The 12143-nt window shown below is 40.8% G+C and overlaps 1 protein-coding gene across 2 annotated transcripts in view; it reads left to right on the plus strand.

The window, feature by feature from the left end:
• The window catches only part of ALKBH1 (alkB homolog 1, histone H2A dioxygenase), a 28551-nt gene extending 16805 nt beyond the window's left edge, over positions 1–11746 (plus strand). For both annotated transcript variants that reach the window (XM_025919455.2, XM_086709145.1), the window contains exons 4-6: positions 3835–3925; positions 9312–9505; positions 10554–11746. In XM_025919455.2, coding sequence (XP_025775240.1) covers positions 3835–3925; positions 9312–9505; positions 10554–10983 — 715 coding nt within the window. In that variant the 3' untranslated portion in view covers positions 10984–11746. The remainder of the gene's footprint in view (positions 1–3834; positions 3926–9311; positions 9506–10553) is intronic.
• Positions 11747–12143: the final 397 nt, after the last annotated feature.

A 12143-nucleotide genomic window follows, 5' to 3' on the forward strand; every position in this document is an offset into this window, starting at 1 on the left:
AAAATAAATAAAAATTTTTTAAAAAGGTACAGGAGGTGGGGCGCCTGGGTGGCGCAGTCGGTTAAGCGTCCGACTTCAGCCAGGTCACGATCTCGCGGTCCGTGAGTTCGAGCCCCGCGTCAGGCTCTGGGCTGATGGCTCGGAGCCTGGAGCCTGTTTCCAATTCTGTGTCTCCCTCTCTCTCTGCCCCTCCCCCGTTCATGCTCTGTCTCTCTCTCTGTCCCAAAAATAAATAAAAAACGTTGAAAAAAAATTAAAAAAAAAAAAAAAAAGGTACAGGAGGATTCTGGTCATGTTTGGTCATTACTATAATTTTGATAATTTTACTAATACCATAAATCTTTGTTAATTACAATAGCATATACCTTGAATCTTTTGACGGAAAAGCAGCTTGTTGTTGCCATATCAGATGTCTGAAATACCATCATCCTCTATATTATTTTTAGAGCTGCATTGTTGTTATCTTTATTTGTTCAGATTGGTCTAGTTTGGGGTTTGGGGTTTTTTTTTTTTAGGTTGTTGGGGGTTTTTTTTTGTTTTTTATTTTGTTTTGTTTTTTTAAGTTTATTTATTTTTGAGAGGGACAGAGTGTGCTCAGGGGAGGGCAGAGAGAGAGGAAGACACAGAATCCAAATCAGTCTCCAGGCTCTGAGCTATCAGCACAGAACCCGATGCAGGGCTTGCACTCATGAACCATGAGATCATGACATGAGCCAAAGTCAGACTGAGCCACCCAGGCGCCCCTAGTTTTGGGGGCTTTTGTTTGTTTTTAATTAATTTCCCTGTATTTTATTTTTTTTGGAGCACACGAGTCAGGGAGAGGGGCAGAGGGAGGGAGAGAGAGAATACTAAACAGGCTCCAACAGCGCAGAGCCCAGTGCAGGGCTCGATCCCACAACCCTGGGATCATGACCTGAGCTGAAATCAAGAGTCCAATGCTTAACCAGCTGAGCCACCCAGGTGCCCTGGTCTAGTTTTTGTTTTAGTTGTTGTTTTTAGTGTTTATTTATTTTAAGAAAGAGAGAGTGGGGACGAGAATCCCAAGCTGACAGCACAGAGCCCCACACAGAGCTTGATCTCATGAACCATGAGATCATGACCTAAGCTGAAATCAAGAGTCTGACTAACCAACTAAGCCACCCAGGCACCCCTGGTCTAGTTTTAATATAATAGTATGGGTTTCTCATCAAGAATAAAATGATCTTTTATTGATCTAGAAAGATGGAAGGTATTTTGTTTTGTTTTTTAATTTTGGCTGAAATAGTGTTTCCCAAAGTATGGCCCCTGATTCATCAGCATCAGCATCACTTTGGGAACTTAGAGATTCAGATTCTTAGGTTCCACCCTAGACCTGCTGAATCAGAATTTGTAGGCCTGGGCCCAGCCATGCAAATTTTAGCAAGCCCTCTAGATGATTCTCATGAGCATTAAAATTTGGAAACCACTTGGCAGAAACTAAGTGGCATACACACTGATACATCAGATTCACTTGAGTCCAGAAATAAGAGGTCGTTCTTATTTTTCTGTCTCAAGTCTAGTAAGGTAGATTGTATTCTCCTGGGGGATCATTAGGGAGTTCTTTTATCTGTACCTTTAGTTGAAGACACATAGAATTCAGGTTGTGTTAGTAACTGTGCATTCCTTTTTTTTTTTCTTTCAGTTTTTAGCTTTTACATGTAGAAAATTTAAATAATGTATGGTCATTCTGCATGATAACTGTTCATCCCAGATAGTGGCAGTAACTGGCCAAGCTTACATGTTGTTTCCCCTAAATTGTTACTAGTTATCCATTTTTTCTCATGCCAAGTGTCCCTGAGACCTTACCTGAGTTTGGTGATTCACCAGCAGGGCTCACGATATAGTTGTCTTCATGGATAGGATTTATTCCAGTTCAAAGAATACAGAGCACAATCAGTGAAAGGAAAAGATGAATTGAGCAGAGTCCTGGGAAAACCAGCCTCAAGCTTCCAGGGTTTTCTCCCAGTGAAGTCACACAAGGTGTGCTTAATTCCCCCGGTAACAAGTTGTGACAAATTGGAAATGTTGTCTACCCGGGAAGCTCAGTGCCCAGGTTTTGACTAGGGGCTGGTCACATTGACAGTCTCTGTCTGACATATATCAAAATTCTAGACTCCCAGAAGGAAGCTGGTGTTTAACGTAAACCTTATTATTTTGCAGAAAAAGTTTAGGCCCAGTGAGCAGCAGTTCTGGGAACGGTGTGAACCTCCCCAAATTCCGAGTTCCAGATGCTTGCCAATGACCAGGCCTTTCAAAGGATAGCAGTCAGAAATGCTGTGTTTCTTTTCTGCACTGCTGTCCTAAATAAATCAGTGTTACATTCCTTTTAGCTGCTGGTCTTGATGTATATCTGTGTCATGGTGTCTTTCTTAGAATGTAAACTCTGTGAGGACAGATAGCATCTATTCTGTAAACTCTGTCAAACATCAAGACGAGTGCCACTTACAGTGTAAGTCTCTAATAAATCCTTTGCTTCTGCTCATGTCGTATGCGTGTATTGCCCACTGCTCCACTCCCTGTTTAAGTGCTGGCCATTCTTCAATGCCTTGTACAACTCCCAACTCTGCCATGAAGCCTTAACTGATTAGACAGCTAACTTTGAGCTCTCCTTTTTTCTTAATTCTATTGTCCCTCAAAGTCTTGTGATGTTCAGTTTAGTACAGATTTTATACTGCCTTGAATTTTCCCCTCATTTTTTCTTCTTATACTTATCTGTCATCTCTTGTCAAATATAAACTCCTTAAAGCAGTTTAATCTTTTCTTTTTAAACACGAGTGGTTTTGGGACCAAAAAAATTTGATCAATTGATGATATAAATCAAATAGGAAAAAAAAAACTAAAATTACTAGGCCTAGCATTCTTGCATTTTTAGGTATTCAGAGGTAAATCAAAGAAGCTTCTTCCTCTTTAGAAAAAGAGTAGATGAGGTGCCTGGGTGGCTCAAGTAGGTTAAGTGTCCAACTTCAGCTCAGGTCATGATCTCGCAGTTCGTGAGTTCAAGCCCTGCATCAGGTTCTGTGCTGACAATTCAGAGCCTGGAGCCTGCTTCCGATTCTGTGTCACCCTCTCTCTCTCTGCCCCTCCCCTGCTTGACCTCTGTCTCTCTCTCTCTCAAAAATAAATGAACATTAAAAGAAAAGGAAAAACATAGTTAATCCCATAGATTTGATGAGACAGGATGTAATTGCAGGAAGTGCATCTCTCTGTTTTACAGAAACCCCCTGTGTTTTGAAATGGATGTCCGGAACCAAATCAATTACAGTGGTCCTTAATTGTTAGCTAAGCCTCAATTATCTAAGCTGTTTTATAGGGTTAAAGAAATCTTGTTAAACCAGTTATTTTTGGTTGTATACTATATTTTGCCAAACTTTCTCCCCCAACCTATAATTCTGGGAAGCCACCATCATTAGACATAGTGATACCTATGATTAATCATACCCCACTTTTAGCAAACCAAATAGAACATGCTCTGTTAGCCAATTTTTCAATTACCCGTAGTGTCTGTGGTCCCATTTCCAGTGGATGGGTAAAAACATTTCTGTTGTTATTCTTATTTTGTCATTATTGAGATGCCGGAGACTTACCACTTAAAATTGATCCCGTTCAGCAGAGGATTTAGAACAAGGACTAAAAATGAGAGATGCTAACATGTTTTTTTAGTGTTATTCTTGTCAACTCATTTGTCTTTTCTCATTTTTCCTATCAAGATCTTGGCCAACAGCTTATACCAAGGAAAGCAGATTTACTCCAGGCAGAGGGACTTTGCTGCCAATTGAGGTGAATAATTCAATCCTCTTTTGTCCCTAATCTTCACAGGCTTAAGGAAGTGAATAAACGGAGACCCCGAAGTTTACTAGAGAAGTTGCGCTGGGTGACCCTAGGCTACCATTATAACTGGGACAGTAAGGTATTCACATTTTCTTGCTAATTCCATTGTCTTCCACTTTTTACACTCCTTGGGCTCAGTGATTGGATTTCTTCCTGGCCACTATTTTAAAGTATCAGATTATCCATTTGTGCAGGGATCTCTTTCATCTGTCTCTTAAAATCCTCTTGATAACAGGGGCGCCTGGGTGGCGCAGTCGGTTGAGCGTCCGACTTCAGCCAGGTCACGATCTCGCGGTCTGTGGGTTCGAGCCCCACGTCGGGCTCTGGGCTGATGGCTCAGAGCCTGGAGCCTGTTTCCGATTCTGTGTCTCCCTCTCTCTCTCTGCCCCTCCCCTGTTCACGCTCTGTCTCTCTCTGTCCCAAAAATAAATAAACGTTGAAAAAAAAAAAAATTAAAAAAAAAAAAATCCTCTTGATAACAGTATCTCAAGAGGAATGAGTAATTTTTCCCAGGATGAAATTTCTTCTTCAAATGCCCTTACGTTATATTATTTCATCAGAAGTCATTGGTGCTCTAAGTACATTTCAGGGATATAGATTTTTCTTTATTGTATTTAAGAACAATTCTCAATTAAAATCTTTATTTCCATTATTGTTTAGTGTTTGTTGAGCCTGTATTTTCTTTTTTTTTCCGTCAAATAATTTAATACATGTTGAGATATGTTTATAGTTATAGATATATCTTTATACATTGTCTTTGTCTACCAGAGGTCTTTAAGCAAAAGCACTGATTTTAATAAATTTGACAGCAAAGAAGATCATCTAGAATTGGTAGATGATTTGACTTATATACTTTGAGTGATTGTGTGGAAAATACATCATTAGTTAGGATGGATATGAACCCTGGCAATTTTTTTTTTTTTTAATATGAAATTTATTGTCAAATTGGTTTCCATATAAACACTAGTGCTCATCCCAACAGGTGCCCTCCTCAGTGCCCATCACCCACTTGCCCCTCCCTCCCACCCCCCAACAACCCTCAGTTTATTCTCAGTTTTTAAGAGTCTCTTATGATTTGGCTCCCTCCCTCTCTTTTTTTTTTTTTCTTCCTTCCCCTCCCCCATAGTCCTATGTTAAGTTTCTCAGGATCCACATAAGAGTGAAAACACATGGTATCTGTCTTTCTCAACATCACTTCTCATCAGGGAAATACAAATCAAAACCACACTGAGACACATTCTCACACCAGTCAGAGTGGCTAAAATGAACAAATCAGGAGACTATAGATGCTGGAGAGGATGTGGAGAAATGGGAACCCTCTTGCACTGTTGGTGGGAATGCAAACTGGTGCAGCCACCGTGGAAAACAGTGTGGAGGTTCCTCAAAAAATTAAAAATAGATCTACCCTCTGACCCAGCAATAGCACTGCTAGGAATTTACCCAAGGGAAACAGGAGTGCTGATGCACAGGGGCACTTGTACCCCAATGTTTATAACAGCACTTTCAACAAAAGCCAAATTATGGAAAGAGCCTAAATGTCCATCAACTGACGAATGGATAAAGAAGTTGTGGTTTATATACACAATGGAATACTACTTGGCAATGAGAAAGAATGAAATATGGCCTTTTGTAGCAATGTGGTTGGAACTAGAGAGTGTTATGCTAAGAGCCTGTATTTTCTACATGATACCTATTTGGTGTAAAAAAAGGAGCTCCATATACTTCTGGTGTACTTTTCCATGAACTCAAAAAAGACACCTTTGCCTGCTATATAAGGTCTGAGCAAGACACAGATGGGAAAAAATGTCCTACAGTTAACAAAGTTCTCTTTTCTTAAAGTACAATTTCCTTTCCTGACTTCTCTGCTTCCAAAAGTTCCTCCTTTATCACTGGCAGCCTGTCTCCAGGAGATGTTTGCCACCAAGTGGAAGGACTAATTCTTAGAATAAACTGAATAAACAGAGTGGTATAGACCCATCTTCCCACTAACTAGTTACTTTCTAAAAGCTCCATAGTTTCAGTGAAACCAGCTTATTAACAAATACATTTAACTGCTCAAAATAAGGATAAATGTTGCTCAGAAATGTTCATGATACAATTCTTACTTTCAGTGATGCAGATTCAGTGGAAATATAGATATCTGTGTTTGGGGAAATAGCCTGTGATTCTTTCTGGCCTAGCCAGCCCAGGATTGAATATGAATATTCAGTATTCAATATTGAATAGGATAGTGCCTACCTCATAAGGTGGGTGTGAGAGTCAGAGGCTCAATGCCCGCATAACAGCAGTGCTAGGCTGTTCTGTGCAGTTAAATGCATTAACACAGTAAATGTTAGCTCATTGTTTTTTATGATGTTATTTTTATTGGTGGTACTGTTATTCCCCCAGGACTTAAAGGTACTCTCATTTACTAAGAAAAATGTGGAGTGAAAAATTACCAGAAACTAAATGAGTAAGCAGAGAAAAGTGGAAGAGACATAAGAAGACTAGTGGATAGACAGTTTGGATGGAGTTAGAAGCCCACAAAGGCACTTCTTTGATCACAGCACAGCCAGCCTTGTGTTGGAACAGCGGCTCTGAGTAGTTGATCTTGTGAAGGACTGAAACTTGAAAGGGTGGAGAAAATCCCTTAAAGTTCTCTTCAAGAATAAATAGGAACTCTTATTTACAGTTCAGGAAAAGGAGAAGGAAAAAATAAAAGAGAAATTTCAACTGAGGAGACTTGGCCATCCATCAAAGACTTATCACATCCTTAACCTGAAGTTAAAGCTCACTTCTGGCCAAAGTAAATACATTCTCTCCAGAGCTTTGCTACAGCTGGGGTACATCAGGACACTCGTGGAGATTTAAGACAAAAGTGGGTTTTCTAATCATTTTGAGGTTGATTGGGCAAAGGGCGATGTGATAGCAGCAGCGAGACAAAGGGGATTGGGGCTGCTGCAGGCTTACCTCACTGGGGTAGCCCTCACCCTCGTCTACCACCTTGATGTGCTCCTGAATTGCTGGGTTTTGGAGAGAAAGAGTCTTCTGGCCTCTTTTTTTTTTTTTTTTTTTTTTTTTTTTAAGAGAAGGATATTTGTGATCTTTATGTGCTAAAAACAGTTCAGAGAGATGAATGCTGAAAATTACTTCCATTTTAAGGTCCCGCCTTGACCACGGTATAAGTCAGTTTCAGTTCCAAAGTTTTGAGCATGGCATCTTGTCAAATTGACCAGTGAAATTGGCAGTAGGCCATATATGGGCTGAAGGTCCTAAAACCAAACTGGCTATCATATTTGAGTTGCTTTTTTTTTAAATAAGCTTTGTATTTTAGAATAGTTTTAGATTTGCAGAAAAGTTGAAAAGATAGTACAGAGTTCTCATATACCTTACACCCAGTTTTCCCTATTATTAACATCTTACATTATTATGGTATCTTTGTCTTACCTAATGAACCAATATTAATACATTATTATAATGGTGAAGTCCATATTTCATTCACATTTCCTTAGCTTTTCATTCAATTTTCTTAGATTTTTTTTAATGTTTATTTATTTTTGAGAGACAGAGGGTGAGTGGGGGAGGGGCAAAGAGAAAGGGAGACACAGAATCCAAAGCAGGCTCCAGGCGCTGAGCTTTCAGCACAGAGCCTGACACAGGGCTCGAACTCATGAACCGCAAAATCATGACCTGAGCTAAAGTTGGCTATTTAACCAACTGAGCCACCCTGGCGCCCCTCAGTTTTCTTAGTTTTTAACTGATGTCCTTTTTCTGTTCCAGGACATCACATTACATTTAGTCATCATGTACCTCTTGGCAGTGACAGTTTTGAGTTGCTCTTTTATCTTTTTTTTTTTTTAATTTTTTTTTAATGTTTATTTATTTTTGACAGAGACAGAGACAGAATGCGAGTGGGTTAGGGGCAGAGAGAGAGGGAGACACAGAAGCAGAAGCAGGCTCCAGGCTCTCTTTCAGCACAGAGCCCAACGCGGGGCTCGAACTCACAAACCGTGAGATCACGACCTGAGCCGAAGTCGGACGCTCAACCGACTGAGCCACCCAGGCACCCCGAGTTGCTCTTTTATCTTAAGAGAATGATCCTATTTGGGATTAAAGTATACCAGAGAGAGACATAATAATTGTTTCATGTATAGACTCCATACAGGGTGAACTTGTTTAATTTATCACTGCATGACATGGTGCCTGCCATGTTATAGGTGCTCAGTATTTTGTTTTTCTTTTTTTTTTTCAACGTTTATTTATTTTTGGGACAGAGAGAGAGCATGAACGGGGGAGGGGCAGAGAGAGAGGGAGACACAGAATCGGAAACAGGCTCCAGGCTCTGAGCCATCAGCCCAGAGCCTGACGCGGGGCTCGAACTCACGGACTGCGAGATCGTGACCTGGCTGAAGTCGGACGCTTAACCGACTGTGCCACCCAGGCGCCCCTGTTTTTCTTTTTTTTAATGGCTTGTTTATTTTTAATATGAAATTTATTGTCAAATTGGTTTCCATACAACACCCAGTGCTCATCCCAACAGGTGCCCTCAATACCCATCACCCACTTTCCCCTCCCTCCCATCCCCCATCAACCCTCAGTTTATTCTGTTTTTAAGAGTCTCTTATGGTTTGCCTCCTTCCCTTCTCTAACTTTTTTTCCCCATCCCCTCCCCCATGGTCTTCTGTTAAGTTTCTCAGGATCCACATAAGAGTGAAAACATGTGGTATCTGTCTTTCTCTGTATGACTTATTTCACTTAGCATAACACTCTCCAGTTCCATCCACATAGCTACAAAAGGCCATATTTCATTCTTTCTCATTGCCAAGTAGTATTCCATTATGTATATAAACCACAACTTCTTTATCCATTCATCAGTTGATGGACATTTAGGCTCTTTCCATAATTTGGCTATTGTTGAAAGTGCTGCTATAAACATTGGGGTGCAAGTGCCCCTCTGCATCAGCACTCCTGTATCCCTTGAGTAAATTCCTAGCAGTGCTAGTGCTCAATCAGAAGGTAGATCTATTTTTCATTTTTTGAGGAGCCTCCACACTTTTCCAGAGCGGCTGCACCAGATTGCATTCTCACCAAGAGTGCAAGAGGGTTCCCATTTCTCCACATCCTCTCCAGCATCTATAGTCTCCTGATTTGTTCATTTTAGCCACTCTGACTGGTGTGAGGTGATATCTCAGTGTGGTTTTGATTTGTATTTCCCTGATGAGGACTGACATTGAGCATCTTTTCATGTGCCTGTTGGCCATCTGGATGTCTTGTTTAGAGAAGTGACTATTCATGTCAGGTGCTCAGTATTTTCAATGTCTCATAATAAGATTACCGGATGCCTCAAAAACAGATGGATAAATCATGCTGTGTTAGAATTACATGTAAGTTAGATCATTTTAAAGCGGTAATTAATTTTCTGCCACAGTTTCCTATTTTCCTGAGATCATTGTTTATTTTTCTTATTTTCCCTACTTTTATCAAAGAAATACTCAGCCGATCATTATACACCTTTCCCTTCTGACCTGGCTTTCCTCTCAGAGCAAGTAGCCGCAGCCTGTGGATTTCAGGGTTTCCGAGCTGAGGCAGGCATCCTAAATTACTACCGATTGGACTCCACTCTGGGAATCCATGTAGACAGATCTGAACTAGATCACTCCAAACCCCTGCTGTCTTTCAGGTAAGCTGGTTCCAGGGATTTGGGATTACTGCCTAAAACTTCATTCCTTTTTTAAGGCATTTTTAAGCTAAAATAAATAAATAAAAGCTATAACTTTAAGAAATGGTTGGATTCTCTAATCTTTTACTCTTGGGCATCTTAACAGTGTTATAAGTAAAATTTGCCTAGTCCTTAAGAGTAATGACCAAATTACAGTTATATTTCTGTTTAAGATGTGTGGAATCTGCCTTTTGTATTGACAGGTATTGTCAGTGGTGTGTGGAATAGGCAGTGGAAGGCTGTAAGGCAAAGTGAGCGACCTGTTTGGACTAGGGAAGAGAAAGCACAGAACCCCGAGTAGTTTACTCACCTTGTCTCCCTAAACATACATGAAATTGGGCAAAGTGCTACACCTGTATCTCACAAATAAAGTGCCTGAACAGAGTCTTTTATTAATTGTCCTATCTTTAAAGTGAACAAGCATGATAAATATAGTAAAGGACTCAGTTTATTGGAAGGCTTAAATCTTGAAAGTGCATCACACAGGGCACCTGGGTGGCTCAGTCAGTTAAGCATCTGGCTTCAGCTCAGGTTATGGTCTCATGGTTTGTGGATTCAAGCCCCACGTCAGGTTCTGTGTTCACAGCTCGGAGCCTGGAGCCTGCTTCAGATTCTGTGTCTCCCCCTCTCTCTATGCCTCTCGTGCGCATTCTCTCTCTCTCTCTCTCTCTCTCTCTCTCTCAAAAATAAATAAACATTAAAAATTTTTTTTAAAAAGTGCATCACTAAAATTTATATGGGTAATACTAAAATTTTTAATCTACTTGTTTAACTGCTTTAAATTTTATTTTGCAGCAGTACTGTGGGCTATTATAAGTGTAAGCAGCAGATCATGGGTTGGTCACTTACACAAGCCAGAAGAGAAGGGTCTTAGCACAGTTTGAAAAGGATGTGCAAGCAATAAATATCAAGCTGAAATTAGAAAAAAGGACAGTTGGCAATAACTTTCCCAGCCACGGTTAGTAACAGAAACTTACTACTGTGTATTGTTTTACTTATTTTCTCGTAGCTTTGGACAGTCTGCTATCTTTCTCCTGGGTGGTCTCAAAAGAGATGAAGCCCCCACGGCCATGTTTATGCACAGCGGTGACATCATGGTAATGTCAGGTTTCAGCCGCCTGTTGAACCATGCAGTCCCGAGGGTCCTCCCAAGTTCTCAGGGGGAAGGCCTGCCTTGCTGCCTGGAGACGCCTCTCCCAGCCGTCCTCCCCAGAGACTCAGTGGTAGAGCCCTGCTCTGAGGAGGACTGGCAGGTATGCACCAGCTACTTGAAAACGGCTCGTGTTAACATGACTGTCCGACAGGTATTGGCCATAGACCAGGACTTCCCTTCGGAACCCACAGTGGAGAAGAAAAGAGACATCACCACAGAAGGTTTCTGCCATCTGGATGATGAGAATAGCCAAGTAAAACGAGCAAAGTTAAACCCTGACAGCTGAGACTTGGAGAGCCCGTTCTTTTGCTCAGGCAGATCTTAAGTAAATGACCACACTTTTTGTATTGCTGTAGACTTCAGCACCAAGACAAGCCAAAAACAGGGAAAAACTCATCATCAATCACACTGTTGCCTTGGAACCCATCCTGAAGAGGAAAGCAATTCATCACTCTGCTCAGAGACCATTTGCTATGGTCCAGTCTGGTTAGGTGTTGGCACTAATGTACATGAGAAGTCCAAGGAGCTTTGACCTTCCAGAACAGCCCTCTCAGCCTCTGCCGTTACCTCTGGGGGAGGTAGAAGTGAGTTTCCACATTAATGGAGCTTTATTAAATACCTCCGATTTTATTAATGGGAAACATAACGTTAAGCCCCTGCCACTACCCCATCTGGTGATTTGTGGTTAGATTGTGCTTCCAAGAGCCAACTGTTCGCCTCCCTTTCATCCTACTAGCCATCCTCAGAGTCTGCGATTTTCTCTTCCAGCTTTTCTGGCCTTCACAAAAGAGTCCTATACACATTAAGATAGCGGAACTAGACATCTCATCTCCTAGAAAAGAAATCAATCATAGTTGTCTGTCTTGCCTAAAAGATAAAGTATACCTAAATCCAAGGAAAGGGGAATAGGAGTTTCTCCGGATTTCTTTTAGGTCTAAACTCTTCCTGTTGACTTTTTAAATGCAATTTTAATTGTTGGACTAAAAAAGCCCCAAGGGTGTTCTGTAACTGTTTTCTCCATGAATAAACTTTCTCTATTTTAAATTAAAGATCTGTATCTATTTTTGAGGGTTAACATATCTGGGATTAGTTTTTTCCTATTTTTACTTGCTGCATTGTTCATGCTGTAGAAGCCCTCCAGCTGTTTCTGCCCTATACCATCCTGCTCTGCCCTTAGTATTCTTTGTGACTGTCACACAAGAGAGAATCTGTTTTGATATTCCAGTCACTGCTGTCTTTTGTGATTGTGGACAGCTTGGAAAATGCATGAAGCACCAAGTGTTAATCTTTGTGCCCCCAGCAACTTGAATCACAGTACCCTTAGCTGAGTTGTTCTCCATTTCTCTGGACTCCAGACCGCCGTTTCCTCATTCAGAGATGAAGATAATATTTACTACCATCTTCTAGGGAATATTAATATTTCAAATGATAATGGGAATTTAGTGC

Source organism: Puma concolor, chromosome B3, assembly GCF_028749965.1.
Source record: "Puma concolor isolate L17-30 chromosome B3, mPumCon1.1.hap2, whole genome shotgun sequence".
NCBI classification, from domain to species: Eukaryota; Metazoa; Chordata; class Mammalia; order Carnivora; family Felidae; genus Puma; species Puma concolor.